The 16767-nt window shown below is 41.5% G+C and overlaps 1 protein-coding gene across 2 annotated transcripts in view; it reads left to right on the top strand.

The window, feature by feature from the left end:
- Positions 1-14451, top strand: part of PRKAR2A (protein kinase cAMP-dependent type II regulatory subunit alpha) — a 92841-nt gene extending 78390 nt beyond the window's left edge. The window contains exons 7-11 of one of the 2 annotated variants that reach the window (XM_007446168.1): positions 5737-5838; positions 6012-6086; positions 10424-10489; positions 12791-12932; positions 13421-14451. In XM_007446168.1, coding sequence (XP_007446230.1) covers positions 5737-5838; positions 6012-6086; positions 10424-10489; positions 12791-12932; positions 13421-13554 — 519 coding nt within the window. In that variant the 3' untranslated portion in view covers positions 13555-14451. The remainder of the gene's footprint in view (positions 1-5736; positions 5839-6011; positions 6087-10423; positions 10490-12790; positions 12933-13420) is intronic. The other variant, XM_007446169.1, reaches the window with a different exon arrangement.
- Positions 14452-16767: the final 2316 nt, after the last annotated feature.

Here is a 16767-nt window from a genome sequence, read left to right as displayed (position 1 = left end):
AGGAAAACTCCCAAATTCATTCTATGAGGCCACCATCACCCTGATACCAAAACCAGACAAAGCCAAAAAAAAAAAAAAAAAAAAGAAAGAAATTTGGAACATCAATGGAGAGAGAATAACAGTAAACATATGGATAGACATAAAAGTCTATCCTCCTCTTGAGTTTTCTAAAATAGGTTAGATGTTTGCAGCAAAATTATAACATTGTCTTACGTGGTTCTTAATGTATATAGAGGAAATATTTAAGACAATTACATTCTAAAGGGGAAGGAAAGGGGCCTAAATGGAAGTTAAACTTCTACACTTTACTCAAGCTACTAAAATGTTGACACCAGTAGACCATGATAAGTTACATATATAAATATAATACATAGAGCAACCACTAAAGTAATCTGTACAAAGAGATACACTCAAAAGCTCTATAAATCCATTCAGGTAACCTGCAGGAAGGCAAGAAAAGTGAAACAGAAGAACAGGAAACAGGGAAGAACAGAAAACATTGAATTAAATGGTGGACATAAGCCCTAGTATATGAATAATTACTATAAATATAGATGATCTAAATATACCAACTGAACTTATTTACAAAGCAGAAGTAAAGTCATGAATGTAGAAAAAAAACTTATGGTTACCAGGGGAATAGCAGGGGGGAGGGATAAATTGGGAGATTGAGACTGATATATACACATTATGGGAAAAGAATCTCAAAAAAAGAGTGTTTATATGTATAACTGATTCATTTTGCTATACACCTGAAACTAACACAACATTGTAAATCAACTATACTCCAATAAAAATTTTTTTTTAAAGCTATTATGCCAAGTTAATTCAATCTAACTAGTTAGAGGGCAGGAAGTTCTTTCAGTTATTGTATGTGCTGTCTGAGAAACACACTTGAATATAGCTACAGATTTCATTAATTACAGTTCATTATTTTCCAGATTAGTTACTAAACTCGCATCAGAAGGTCAAAGACAGCAATTTTGTCAGCTGCCACTTCTCTCAGTGCTGTATCTTTTGCATTTCTGGAACTCAGACAGAAATTGATTACAAACAAAAACAAATCTCCATAAAAATGAGAAACATAAGTCTTTATGAATATGTTCAAGCCAAATGATTTTGTAAAGTATAAGAATCTTCGTTTTTAAAGACTTCCTTATAATCTTTATTTTCGGACTTCCCTGGTGGCACAGTGGTTAAGAATCTGCCCGCCAATGCAGGGGACCCAGGTTCGATCCCTGGTCCGGGAAGATCCCACATGCCATAGAGCAACTAAGCCCGTGTGCCACAACTACTGAGCCTGTGCTCTAGAGCCCGCGAGCCACAACTACTGAAGCCCGCATGCCCTAGAGCCTGCGTACTGCAGCTACTGAGCCCATGTGCTGCAACTACTGAAGCCTGTGTGCTGTAGGGCCCGTGTGCTGCAACTACTGAAGCCCGCGCGCCTAGAGCCCGTGCTCCACAACAAGAGAAGCCACTGCGATGAGAAGCCCGTGCACCACAACGAAGAGTAGTCCCCACTCACTGCAACTAGAGAAGGCCCGCGCACAGCCACTAAGACCCGATGCAGCCAAAAATAAATTTTAAAAAAAGAAAGTAAAAGTATAGTAATATATATACTATGCAAACATTAACCAGAAGAAAGCAGAACTTATATTAATATCAGATTAAGTAGACTTCACAGCAAAGAAAATTACCAGAGACAAAGAGGAACATTACATAATAATGAAAGAGTTAATCTACCAAGAAGACACAGAAACCCTAAATATGTATATACCAAACAACAGAGCTTCAAAATATGTAAAGCAAAAACTGATAGAACTGAAAGAAGAAATAGACAAATCCACAGTTATATTTGCAGACTTCAACACCCCTTTCTCAACAATTGATAGGACAACTAGACAAAAAATTGGGAAGGATACAGTACTTAACATCACCATCGACCAAAAGGATCAAATTGAAATTTATAGGACACTTCACACAACAACAGAGAATACATTCTTTTCAAGCCCACAAATGTTCACTGAGATAGACTACATGTATCCTGGGATATAAAATAAAACTTAACAAATTTAAAAGAATTGAAATCAGACGGTGTGTTCACTAACCACAATGGAATGAAACCAGAAATCAGTAACAGAAAGATAACAGGAAAATCTCCAAACACTTGGAAATCAACCCATTCCTAAATCTAAAAGTCAAAGAGAAAGTCTCAATAGAAATTTATTAAAAATGAACTGTAAAACTGCTTGCCTTGGACTTCCCTCGTGGTGCAGTGGTTAAGAATCCGCCTGCCAATGCAGGGGACACAGGTTCAAGCCCTTGTCTGGGAAGATCCCACATGCCGTGGGGCAACTAAGCCCGTGAGTCACAACTACTGAGCCTGTGCTCTAGAGCCCGCAAGCCACAACTACTGAGCCCACGTGCCACAACTACTGAAGCCCATGCACCTAGAGCCTGTGCTCCACAAGCGAAGCCACTGCAATGAGAAGCCTGTGCACCGTAACGAAGAGTAGCCCCTGCTCGCCACAACTAGAGAAAGCCTGCACACAGCAACAAAGACCCAATGCTGCAAAAATTAATAATAATTAATTAATTTTAAAAAACAACTGCTTGCCTTGTGGTTTGGATATGAGAATTAAGTAGAAGCACATCCGAGAAGCAGTTTCCTCAGTGCCTGGCACAAGGTAGGGTACTACAGAGTGGTGGCACCTGCTTCCCTTGGTTGTGGTGCTGCTCACCACCCTTCCATTCCTGAAACTCCCTCTCCTGAGATCCCTTCCCTGCCTTCCTAGTTCCTAGCCTTATCCTTTGCAGTCTTTTCTTCCTCTCCCTGCTATCTTAAGTGAGATTCATCTCGCTGCTGCCTTACGTGACCCTTTTCTCCTGCATTATTCACCTGCTTTATAGCCCAAACCCTTCCAAAGCTTCAGTACGACCTTCAGGAAAGTGACTCCCAGAGGGTCCTCTATAGCCTGACTTCTTACTTGTGCCTTCCAAGGCCTTTGGAAATGCCTTCTGAGGCTAAATCAGGGAGGACCTGGTGTTGCCACTGAGTTTCTCAAATTGGATTCTATATTCATTCTCTTACTGGGGGCAGCTGCCACCATGACCACTACACTTAGTCTCTGCTCCCACTCTGTCTTGCTTGCATGAAAGTGAGTAGAAACTTTTTTTAATATTTATTTATTTATTTAGCTGTACCAGGTCTTAGTTGCAGCACGTGGGATCTACGTTGCGGCATGTGGGATCTAGTTCCTTGACCAGGGATCGAACCCAGACCCCCTGCAGAGCACGGAGTCTTTTTTTTTTTTTTAATTATAAATTTATTTATTTATTTTTGGCTACATTGGGTCTTCATTGCTGCACCCAGGCTTTCTCTAGTTGTGGCAAGCAGGTGCCACTCTGTTGTGGTGCGTGAGCTTCTCATTGCAGTGGCTTCTCTCGTTGTGGAGCACAGGCTCTAGGTGCGTGGGCTTCAGTAGTTGTGGCTCACGGGCTCCAGAGCACAGGCTCAGTAGTTGTGGTGCACAGGCTTAGCTGCTCCGCAGCATGTGGGATTTTCCCAGACCAGGGCTCGAACCTGTGTCCCCTGCCTTGGCAGGCGGATTCTTTTTTTTTTTTTCTTGCGGTACGTGGGTCTCTCACTTCCATGGCCTCTCCCGTTGCAGAGCACAGGCTCCAGACGCACAGGCTCAGAGGCCATGGCTCACAGGCCCAGCCGCTCCGCGGCATGTGGGATCTTCCCAGACCAAGGCACGAACCCGTGTCCCCTGCATCGGCAGGCGGACTCTCAACCACTGCGCCACCAGGGAAGCCCGGCAGGCGGATTCTTAACCACTGTGCCACCAGGGAAGTCCCAGCAGAAACTTTCTGCAGTCAAAGGAAAGGGTAGTATTCTTCTCTTTTGAACTTCAGGGCTACTTGCTTGACTCTGAACACTTGGCTGCCTGAGGGAGCTACCATTTCACAGTAGGAGTTTCCTCTTCACAGCTCCATTGGAAGCTCCCTGAAAGCTGGGTTGGTGTCTGGTGCTTTTTTATATCCTCCGCAGTCATAGGAACTGGACTTGCACAGCCTGAGAGCTCTGGGAAGTGCAAAAGCATGCATAGAAAGGGTTGGAACACAAATAGAGATATCAGTTGTTTTCTCTTTAGCTAGAAATACAGTTTATTGCTGCAATTTTAGTAATCTTTGTAACATTATAGATGGATTTAGAAATACTGTTTTTTGACAATGTCTGCTCAAACATAAGGAAAGGAATTTTATAATTCCCATTGTCTCAGTCTTGATTGTTCTCTTTCCACAGCACTCTTGGCCTAGATTGGTGCAGGAAACATGTAGAAACTGAAGTCTAAAGATAATGGAGTAATATTCCAAAGTATAACAGTAACATTTTAAATGATACATCTCTAACCTTGGACTTCAAAAAAGTAGTGGCAAGTGATGCAGCTGATTAGAGCAATCAGAGATTGAATGGCTCTTTTCAAGCAGACAGATGGAAAAGAAAATGGGGGCAGAATCTGGCTTAGTACCAGAGAGCAGACATTATTTGTACTTCTGTTTAGGAAGGGAGGGTAGGAGTCTGCCACCTTTTATACTAGGAGTATAGGGTGCAGTAGGTGACTTCTCCTGTCAGGCAGATGAAGCGTGGCATGGGATAGGACCAGGGAGTTCTGTGGCTGATGGAATATGAGCCAGTGAAACCTGTTTAGACATCTCAACTCAGTTGTCTTCTATGTGTTTGCTCCACCCAGCTCCCACCCCATCATCAAGAATACTAAAATAGCAAACCTACAGTTAAACATGCCCTTAGCCCCTTACTGTTTTTCATTCTTTCAGCCTTTAGGATGTCATTACTGTACTTAAAAAAAAAAAGAAAAAAAAATCTTTCTATTCTTGAGAGCCCAAGGTAGAAGAAAGTTAAAATTAACTTAGGTACAAAAAACTGCCTACTCACGTAGGAGCCTAAGCAATCAACATTCTCCTGGCTGCATGTCCCTCCCCACACACGCATACACATATCTGAGAAGTACCTGACCATAGCTCTGGTTAACTGTCTCTTGAGTATGAATCCGTGACTTGCTGGGGTCAAGATATCTTTCACATGCCTGCCTTCCATTTTGAGTTTCCTACTTTATCTCTCCATTAATTTAAAACCTACCTCTCCTTCAGGTCCCAGACAAATTTATATTTTTGCAACAAAATTATCCTTGATCACTCCAGGCTATCGTGATCTCTCTCCTCAGAATTCTTGTGGCACTTACTTTTTCTCTGTAGTTCACCTAGCACATTTCATGTGCTGTCTTGAACTGTAGTTTTTTATTCCTATAAATTTTGTATTGTCTCCCCATTGAGATTATAAAGTCCTTAAGGGCAAGAACCATCTGATTGATTTATCTCCCTTTTTTGAAGGTGCATCTTTTCACATTAAACAGTGACTGTGAGCTCACAAATGTTTGATTGGGACGTTTTAAATTTTGTATTCTATTTATGACCCATAGATGGCACCCATTGAGTACTTGATAGCAGGTGACAACATGTGAGACATCTGTCTGGCTCAGGCTACAGATCTTTTTCTCATAGCAATGACTCAGATTGAAATATCATTAAACACTCAGTTGACCCAGTACCTTCCAGAGACCGCTAATGTTTGTTTGCTGTGGCATAGTTAATTAAACCATAGATGCTCCCTTATACAGGCATTTACCAGAATTTTCATATCCTTTCTTATAGGACCGTGTGACGTTTAGAAGAATTATAGTGAAAAATAATGCAAAAAAGAGGAAGATGTTTGAATCATTTATTGAATCTGTGCTGCTTCTTAAATCACTAGAGGTAAAGCCTATTTCAATAAGAGTCTGTTTATGGGGATTTAAGCAAAGCTGTTAAAACGATTCTCGTTAGGTTTCTTAAATCATACTATTCTAGCCCATTTCAATGTTGTATAGATACTATTTGTGACTTTCAATTAAGACGTTTCCTTATAATTTGTATGTTCATTGTTTCAGGTGTCAGAACGAATGAAGATTGTGGATGTAATAGGAGAAAAGGTCTATAAGGATGGAGAGCGCATAATCACTCAGGTGAGTGGGGGCCTTGTGCAGCACCTTTCCCGGAAGCCATCTCCTGAAGGACTAGTGCATCATTTGTCCTGTCACTTTGGGGAGCTCATGTTGCACGATACGCAGGCACTCTTCCTGCAGAGTGTTCTAAAGCCCATTGATGTTCAGTTCACTGACTTATGCACATCTCTTGCCTCCATTCACCTTTCCTTGGCTTCTGGTTTTTGTTCTTTTGGATGTCATTTTATTTTAACCCTGAGTAAGCTTCCTGAATCACTGTTAAAACCTGGAGAAGGTCGAAAGGTTGTGTACCTTCTCTCTATGTTTGGCACAAAGTCCCTTTTAGCTAATCTAACACAAACCAGTCTTCAGTGACTGACCAGATTTGTAAGGTATCTTTAGTGTTTCTTTTGTACCTTCTTGTCATGTTATTTTTGGGTACTGTAAGGACCATCACACTGGAACATTATGATGAGTGCTCTGTAATAATTTTCCTAGTCTACTATGTTTCCATTTTTAATTATATATAAAGAGTATTATAGACTTTTCCGAGTCTAAAACTTCTCTGCCAGTGGTTCTGGCAAGAGCACTGGGAAGGGGAATTCCCTGGCAGTCCAGTGGTTAGGCCTCCGCGCTTCCACTGCATGGGGCATGGGTTTGATCCCCGGTCGGGGAACTAAGATCCCACAAGCTGCACGGCGCAGCCAAAAAACTTTTTTTAATTAAAAAAAAAAGACCCACTGAGAAGATGTCTGGTTGGTCTGGGTTGGGGAATGTGTCCATACCTGAACCCAGAGCTGGGGCTAGAAGGAAGACTCAGATTGGTCAAGCCTAAATCCCCAGATTCCCTGGGCCCTGGAGGTGGAGTTGGCCCAACCAGTACCACAGAGATTAATCAGGGTTATAAAAGGAGAGAGAGATGCTCCAGAGAAAAAGGACTAACAAAAAAATGATGTCTACTCTAAGTGGCATCTCTAAATGCCTTTGTTTTCTAGATAGCCCCACTGTTAATAATTCTTTTAATTAGAAATTGGTTTGATTTGGTAAATATTTACTAAGATAGACAAGCACGACCAGATATAAGTGCTATAATGAGAGGAAAAAGAATGGCACTGAGGATTTCCCTGGTGGCGCAGTGGTTGAGAATCCACCTGCCAATTCAGGGGACACCGGTTTGAGCCCTGGTCTGGGAATATCCCACATGCCGTGGAGCAGTTAAGCCCATGTGCCACGACTACTGAACCTGTGCTCTAGAGCCCATGAGCCACAACTACTGAGCCCACAAGCCACTACTACTGAAGCCTGTGTGCCTAGAGCCCATGCACCGCAACAAAGAGTAGCCCTAGCTCGCTGCAACTAGAGAAAGCCCGTGTGCAGCAACGAAGACCCAATGCAACCATAAATAAATAAATAGTTAATTAAAAAAAAAAAGAGTGGCAGTGAGAATATAGAACAGGATGTATTCTATACGGTTTCATGAAGGAAATGCCCTTTGAGCTAAGCTTAAAGAACAAGTGCAGTTCCAGCAGTTGAGGTCAGGGAAGGATCTTTCAGGGCAAGAGAACAATGTGAGCAAAGGCCTGTGGGTGTAAGCTTTGTTCCAGTGCAGGTATCCTAGTATGGTAAGAATGTAGAGCTGAGTTGCAGAAATGGGACATGCTGACTGGCCACATTTGCTTCTGAAGCTGTGGTGCTTTAATTTACTCCCAAAGGACCTCTACTTAATCCTGAAAAGCCCCAGACCTTCAGGAGGTATGTCAAGAGGTATGAAAAACCACAGTGTTTTCTGGGATGTCTGTGTTCTTGAAGATAGGAGTGCTAGGTGGTGGTGCAGAATGGACACAAATTAAGATGATAACCACCTTATTATAGACCCTTTTCGGCAGTGTCTCTAGACCAAGGCTTCTCTAAGTGAGGTCCCAGGACTAGCAGCATTAGCATCATATAGGAATGTTAGAAATTCAAGTGCCTGGGCCCCACCCCAGACCTACTGCAGAAACTATGCTTTATGTTGTTTTGTTTGTTTGGTCAACTTTGTTACCCTGGGTTTTTTTTGGGTTTTTTTTGGTTTTTTTTTTGCGGTACGCGGGCCTCTCACTGTTGTGGCCTCTCCCGTTGCGGAGCACAGGCTATGGACGCACAGGCTCAGCGGCCATGGCTCACGGGCCTAGCCGCTCCGCGGCATGTGGGATCCTCCCGGACCGGGGCACGAACCCATGTCCCCTGCATCGGCAGGCGGACTCTCAACCACTGCGCCACCAGGGAAGCCCCTGTTACCCTGTATTTTATATACAGTACAATTACCAAGTTTAAGTATACAATTTGAGAGTTTTATAACCATCCCTATAATCATAGTGTACAGCATTTCTGTCATCCCCAAAAGCTCCCTTGTTTGTATTTTAAGTAAATCCCCTCACCTGCTCCCTTGCTCCTGGAAACCACTGACCTGCTTTCTATCGCTCTAAAAATTCCTTTTCTAGAATTTCATATAAATGAAACCATATAATGTGTAGTTTTTTGTGTCTGACTTCTTTCTCTTAGCATAATGTTTTTGAGATTTATCCATGTTGTTGTATGTATCAGAGGATCATTCCTTTTTATTGCTGAGTAGTATTTCATTATACAGATGTACCATAATTCATCTTTCCACTCACCAGTTGAGAGACATTTGGGGTCTTTCCAGTTTTGGGCAATTATGAATAAAGCTGCAATAAGCATTTGCATACAAGTCTTTGTATAGACATATGTTTTTATGGAATTGCTGAGTCATATGGTAAACATAGGTTTAACAAATTGCCAAAATGTTTTTTAAAATGTCTGTACCATTCTGCATTCCCCCCAGCAATGTTCAAAGAGTTCCAGTTGCTCTGTATCCTCATCAGCACTTAGTATCGAGTCTTTAATGTTAGCCATCCTAGTATGAAGTGGTATCTCATTTTGGTTTTATTTTGCATTTACCTAATGTCTAATGATGGTGAGCATCTTTTCCTGTGATTCCTCGCCAGCCATATGTTTTCTTCGGTGAAGTACATCTTTTGCCCTATTTAAAATTAGGTCATTTGGCTTCTTAATATATTGAGTTGTAAGAATTCTTTATGTACTCTGAGAACAAATCCTTTATCAGGCAAATGATTTGCAAATATTTCTCCCAAAATGTGGCTGTGGCCATGGCTTGTCTCTTCATTTTATTAATAATACCTTTTAAAAAGCAAAAGTTTTTAATTTTGACGAGTCCAGTTTGTCATTTTTTTCTCTTGTAATTCACTCTTTTTGTGCCCTATTAAAAAAAATGTTTGCACAGTTAGTAAGATTTTCTCCTATTTTACTTCTAGGCAAGCACTGTTCAATAGAAATATTATGTGAGCCACATACAATTTAAAATATTTTAGTAGCCAAATTTTAAAAAGATGAAACAGGTGAACTTAATTTTAATAATATATTTTTAGCCTAATATATCTAAAATATTACATTTCAACATCTAAGTGATATAAAAATTTAATAATGAGATATTTTACATTTGGGGGATATTCAGTCTTTAAAATTCAATATGTATTTTACACTTACAGCACCTATAAATCTATACAAGCCATAGTTCAAGTGCCCAGTAGGCCCATGTGACTAGTGGCTACTGTATTGAGCCGTGCAGTTCTAGTTTCATAGTTTTAGATCTATGATCCATTTTGAATTAATTACATGGTATAAGGTTAGGGTTTTTCATATGGATGTCCAGTTGTTTCAGCACCATTTGTTGAAGAGATTTTCCTATCCCATTGCCTGACACTTGCATTGAAAACCAATTGGCCATATATGTTTGGGTCTATTTCTGGTCTCTTTTTGTTCCATTGATCTATGTCTGTCCCTCTGTTAATAATACTGCACTGTCTTGATTACAGTAGCCTTACATAGTAAATCTTAAAATCAGATAGTTTAAGCCCTCCAAATTTTTTGTTCTTTTTCTTTTTTTTTTTTAATAAATTTATTTTAGTTATTTATTTTTGGCTGCATTGGGTCTTCGTTGCTGCGCGCGAGCTTTCTCTAGTTGCGGTGAGCGGGGGAGCTACTCTTCCTTGTGGTGCGCGGACTAATGCTCTGTGCAGTTACCAGCCGGGGCATATTCATGGAGACAGATGTGAATACTCCATGTTAGGAAGTGAGAGATGTTTGTCAGTCATAGTTGGACTAACATCCCTGGCAATCAGGATCCTCTCGTTTTGTTCTGAATTTGTTAGCCATTTACTGGTTTGTAGGTTTGGAAAATAAATACCAATTCAAGCTCAGGCAATGTGAAAATGATCTATTTCTGTGTCCCTCTTTAATACATATATATGGCTCTGACCTGACCTCCTCTCCCTTTTTAGGGTGAAAAGGCTGATAGTTTTTACATTATAGAGTCCGGAGAAGTGAGCATCTTGATTAAAAGCAAGGTGAGTTTATGTGTGATGGTGTGAGTTATGTCAGGGGAGATCCAGATGCCAGGTATATGCACAGAAAGTAACTGTTTGCTTTAAAAATGTGAAGTGTGTTTAGTGTATCAAAACCACCATTATGTGAGATATGTGACTGACAATGACCAATGTTTAAACCCATTCATTGATAAAGATTTAGTATATTTTGTCTTGTTCCTATTGCCTTTACCTCTGTTACATAATTAATGATAGGAGAAATATTGGCCTACAAATCAATAAGAAAAAGGATAAGCACCCTAACAGAAAATGGGGCAATTATATGATAAAAAATACATGTGAGTGTTGAATATGAAAAAGCTTCCTTTTTAGAGTACTAGGAAGGGAGGTCTCTAGGACAGTTATTATTATGGCCATTTGATGGATAGGGAGATCTAGAAAACACAGTGACCTATAGATGGGAAGAGTGATTCTTACATAAATCCATCATCATCAGATTTCCTGTTTCAATTTTTTTAAGAATAAAGAACTTGTTAAAATACTGAGTTACATATAATACTAGATCAGCCTAGTGTAAAACCTTTTATGGAGTATTTTTTGTAAAAGTTAAGCATGGAGAAAGAAAGAAAAATATGATTAGTGCCTATAAGATGGCTTGATTCCTAATTAAAAATATATTTTTTTACTTATAGTTTTTAGACTACTGGTATATGTTTGTACATTTCTCATATTCATTGACACCTACTGATCACAGCATAGTGTTGGGTTTGTAGGTCTAGCAGCACTGTGGCATTGGGTTGGGAAAGGGGGAGTTTGTCAGAAATTCAGTCTTGGGCTCTGCCCCAGACCTACTGAATCAGAATCTGCATTGTATCAAAACCCACAGGGGGCTGGTGTTCACAGTACAGTGTGATAAGTGCTACTCTAGAGAAGGGACTAGGTAGACATGAACACGTCTGCAGTCCCAGAGAATATGACAGAAATTGGAAAGAGAGCATTGGCTTGGAAGGGGCAGATCAACTTCAGAGCAGACAGGTCAGGGCAGAAGTGTGAAAGGAGGAAAAGTCAAACCATGTAAGCCAGTGTGGTACTTTTGTTTATTTTTCTAAATTAATCTTCAGGGACTTCCCTGGTGGCACAGTGGTTAAGAATCCGCTTGCCAGTGCAGGGGACATGGGTTCAATCCCTGGTCCGGGAAGATACCACATGCCACGGAGCAGCTAAGCCCGTGTGCCACAACTACTGAGCCTGCATTCTAGAGCCTGCAAACCACAACTACAGGGCCCACACTCTGCAGCTCCTGAAGCCCATGCACCTAGAGACCATGGTCTGCAACAAGACAAGCCACTGCAATGAGAAGCCCGCGCACCACAGCAAAGAGTAGCCCCCGCTCGCTGCAACTAGAGAAAGCCCGTGCACAGCAACAAAGACCCAACGCAGCCAAAAAAATAATAATAATAATAATAATAAATTAACCTTTAAAAAGTTATTTATCTGCCTGTAACAAAGTCGTTCTTAAAGATTTAGACTAATTCTTATTAATGTTATAAGTATTTTTTTACTTAAATTATTGCTTAGCTTAGCAGATGGATTTGTTTAAAAAAAAAGAAACTCTAGATAGTAAATAAAATATAGTACGTTATTTTCAGTAATTTGAAAAGCACAAAGTATAACCTGCTTGATTTCTTAAACCACCAAATTTCAAGGTTGAACATTACTTTTAAAAATATTTAGTTACTTAACTCTTCTAAACAAATATGGTAGGGGGACCACTAACTTAAGATGCAGGTAGTACCTAAAAATAAAATTTGTTGCTGTAAAGTATTGTCCGAGAAAAGCATGGCCTCAAGTCAAAAAGAAGTAGCCCTGAATTGTGACTGTTTACCTATGAGAAGCATTGACATTATTTAGGAAGAATTAGCAAAAGACCTTGTCTTCTACCCTGTGTCTCAGAGTCAGCATCTACCAAATGGATCGCATTCATATATGTATAATATATAAATATAAATTATATAAAAATATACATTATTATATGTTATATAGTATATTAATATAATATTATATACTATATATACTATATTAATATATACTATAATAATATTATGCATATATATATACACCTTACCTCTTGGTAAAAGCCAACTCATTTGGTTAAACCAGGCCACTGAGATTAGCCCATGCAGTTTACAAATAGAGTCTCTGCAACATGAATTTGTAAGTAATTTGTTAAGTGTACTGAAAAGGGGATGTAAGTGTGTGCAACTGGACGCGCCTAGTTGTGATTCTAGAATCAGCCCTGGTCATGTTCTCTCCCTGCTCTAGACTAAAGCAAACAAGGATGGTGGGAACCAAGAGGTCGAGATTGCCCGCTGCCATAAGGGGCAGTACTTTGGAGAGCTTGCACTGGTCACCAACAAACCCAGAGCTGCTTCGGCTTATGCAGTGGGAGATGTGAAATGCTTAGGTAAGAAAAATTCTATATGCATTAGTGTTGTTTTTTTTTCTAACATGCAGTATTTTTTTCCCATCAGCAAGCCTTGACTTACTTTGTCAGCTCTCACTCACATCTAGGCTTGAACAGTTTGTGTGGCCAACCAGAAATGGGTTCATGTGTTCCTTTAGCAAACATTTTTGAGAACTGACAATAGCCTATGAACAGCCATATAGATGCCCTGGCTGTGTGGAAAGAGCAGTGATGGAGACAGGTGTCCAGGGCTGTGTGGGAACAGAGGGAGTGAGTGCTGCTGCGCTCTACAAAGTCTCAAACTTAGATGACATAGTCCTGCTGTGTTCACATAGAAACATCCCTTCTTTCTCCAAGTGTCCAGTATCCAATAGTCCAGTTCCTACAACATGAATGGATATGTTTAAGAAAAGGTTTGCATGAGGTAAATGACTGAATTATTGGTGTAGAGAACTTATTCTCTCCCTCACCTCTTTTTAACAATGCAGTTATGGATGTACAAGCATTTGAGAGGCTTCTGGGGCCCTGCATGGACATCATGAAGAGGAACATCTCACACTACGAGGAACAGCTGGTGAAGATGTTCGGCTCCAGCATGGATCTGATAGATCCTGGGCAGTAGGTGTGCCACACCCCAGAGCCTTCTCAGTGTGACACCAAAACCTTCCGGTCAGCCACAGAACACAAACAGAAAATGTGACAAAACTGTTCCTGCTGTTGCCGCCACCACTGCCATTGCTATGGCTGTGGGCGTTTAGAAAACTTGGAAGTCAGCACTAAAGGATGGGTAGAGGTTCAACCCACACCTCCACTTTGCTTCTGAAAGCCCATTATTAGACCACTTGTAATGATTACTCCAACCCAGTTTTCACATCTTTGGTTCAAAATGGCATGTGTCTCCAAAAATTTAAGTGCCTGATACAAAGTCCAAAGTGTAAACATCTTCCTTTCCTCTCTTGCTGCTACTGTTGCTTTTAGAAGTTACCACAGGTTGGCACAAACCTGATGTATAACTGTAGACACCCTCCCCCAACCTCATTTGTCCTTTGAGACATTGTCCTTTGTCCTTTCCTCATTTGTCCTTTGAGAAAGTCCACAACTGTAGCCTTTGGTTTTACCATCAAAAACGGTGGCAGATGTGATGGAGGTCTGTGGTCCTGTGGCATTGTACTGTCTGCTGACAGTGGTACACATGACAGCTGTCCCCAAACTCTCAGTGATGCTTAGGGAGAGACCCTGCCCAGGGCCCAGCAGGTCAGCACCCCAAAGCACACTGATCAGACGTCGGAACCCACGTTAGAGCAGAAAATTTGAGTTTAGCACATTTTACAGGTAGCAGAGAGCCAGGGAAGGTTTTCTGGGTTGGGGGCGGCGGTGTTTTATTTTGTTTTAGTAGATTTTGTTTTGTTTAATCTCTGTGCAGTTTACATGAGTGAATTGCTGTCCATTTATAAGGACCTGGGGTCTGGGAGTGCCATCACTGTATCTGACCTAAATACTTTCCTGGGCAACTCCTGCCCATCTCTTATTACCAGTTGCTCTTACTGATTGGCAGTGTGCTGGCAAAGAGAGACCTTTCCCTCTACTCCAGAGTTGTTATGTAGCTTTGCTGTTGAACCATCAATTTTTAAACTCTTTAAAGAAGAAGCAGCTATTTTTTTGAAAAAAAAACCCAACTCTATTTAGAGAATTTCCCTGGACATATTCATATATATCAGTTTGTCAGCTGACTCAGGCATTCATCTTAAAGATCAGCTCTTTTTGTTAGTTTTTAAAAATTAGCATCATTTACAATTTCATAGAATTACTGCAAAGACCTTTCTAATTAAGATGTTGGGATGGGCTTCCCTAGTGGCGCAGTGGTTGAGAATCTGCCTGCCAATGCAGGAGACATGGGTTCGTGCCCCAGTCCAGGAAGATCCCACATGCCGCGGAGCGGCTGGGCCCGTGGGCCATGGCCGCTAAGCCTGTGCGTCCAGAGCCTGTGCTCCGCAACGGGAGAGGCCACAGTAGTGAGAGGCCCACGTACCACAAAAAAAGAAAAAAAAAGATGTTGGGATATTTAGGGTTCCAGTTGTTAATCCCAGAGGAAAGTAATTTAGCTTGTATTTTAAAACTTTTTAAACCTTTTGATTATATCAGGTGGAATTCTAATGAATTATCATAATTAACTAGATATATTTCAGAATGAAATTTTTTTTCTTCAGAATAACCTAGAATCAGATGCTACAAGACATCCTAAGAGCAGTATGAAATTTACCTAAAGATAAATTTGGATGTCATAGCCAAGTTTATATTAAATCAAGAGGCCCTTTCCAATATGAATTTTTTAAACTTGTATATCTCAAGAAATCCCTAAGCGATTACATGCTGGGGCTTGAGTCATTCCTGTTGTAGACAGTGATAGAGACCATATGGTCACCTTCCATTGTCCTCCTAAGCCAGGCTGTCTGCTTTTGCCATGAACAAACAGTATGGTCAAGAGATTTTCAGAGTGGTGACGCATCACAACCTTGGTCAGTTCTCCCTTTTTCTTGTGCTCTATGAAGTGAAAGCAGAAGGACTCTTTCAGACTGCCCTAGGTAGCCTGCCTTGCAGCTCTCAGAATTGTGAAACACTGTAACTAATACTCCAAAACAGGCAGCTAGCACTGGGAAAGCCTGTGTGGTTTTTCCCACGGTTTTCTGAGGTTCTTATTTTCTGTGGTGTTGCTTTATTATCAAATATAAATTAAGAAAGCAGATATTGCACTTTAGCAGATAAGAACCATACCTGTTTCTTACACAGGTAACAGGTACATTCAACTTCGGGAGTGACACAGAGGTGTAGCCCCCAGACTGTGTAAGGACTCTGTTTAAACACTGAGCGGGTGAACTTCCCTGGTGGTGCAGTGGGTAAGACTCTGCGCTCCCAGTGCAGGGGGCCTGGGTTCGATCCCTGGTCAGGGAACTAGATCCCACATGCATGCCACAACTAAGCGTTCGCATGCCACAACTAAGGAGCCTACCTGCTGCAACTAAGGGGCTGGCAAGCCGTAACTAAGGAGCCTGCCTGCCTCAACTAAGACCCAGCGCAACCAAATAAAATAAATGTTTTAAAAATAAAAATAAATAAATAAACAAAACACTGAGTGGATGCTCCCTTACACCCCGCATGCCAGCATTAGTTAGGGCCAGCTGTGAACTCCCACCCAGTCACTCCCGCAGGCTGCTAGGGATGGGACTTCTCATCTTGCCCTCTTTCACATCCCAGTTCAATCTCCCCCTTCATAGAAGCCTCTTTGACACCCCCAACTTACTGATGCTTTTGGTTTTACAAAGTAGATTCATCAGGTTTAAGTCTTCCTGCTCTAACTGTGGATTGACATATGGATCATCAGTCCAGACCCTCACTGCATATAGGGCCCCTTGAGGATCTGACTTGAGGAAGGGAGACTTTACAGGGACCAGTGTGAGTGAAAAGGACACAGCCATTACCAAGGTGCCAGGAGTCTGACAGTGTTCCAGTTCTCTTTACAGCATGAGGAATCGAAGGTGGCAGACCAAGTTCAGCTCAGGACTCTGGTGTCCACATTGTGCTGGGCAAGTCCTGCACTGAGAGTTGAGCCTCACAGGGAGGAGGTCTTTTTTTTTTTTTTTTTTCGGTACGCGGGCCTCTCACTGTTGTGGCCTCTCCCATTGCGGAGAACAGGCTCTGGACGCGCAGGCTCAGCGGCCATGGCTCACGGGCCCAGCGGCTCCGTGGCATGTGGGATCTTCCCGGACCAGGGCATGAACCCGCGTCCCCTGCATCGGCAGGCAGACTCTCAACCACTGCACCACCAGGGAAGCCCGGG

This window comes from Lipotes vexillifer, unplaced genomic scaffold, assembly GCF_000442215.2.
Source record: "Lipotes vexillifer unplaced genomic scaffold, Lipotes_vexillifer_v1.1 scaffold491, whole genome shotgun sequence".
Classification (NCBI taxonomy): Eukaryota; Metazoa; Chordata; class Mammalia; order Artiodactyla; family Lipotidae; genus Lipotes; species Lipotes vexillifer.
This window is presented reverse-complemented; position numbering and strand designations above follow the sequence as displayed.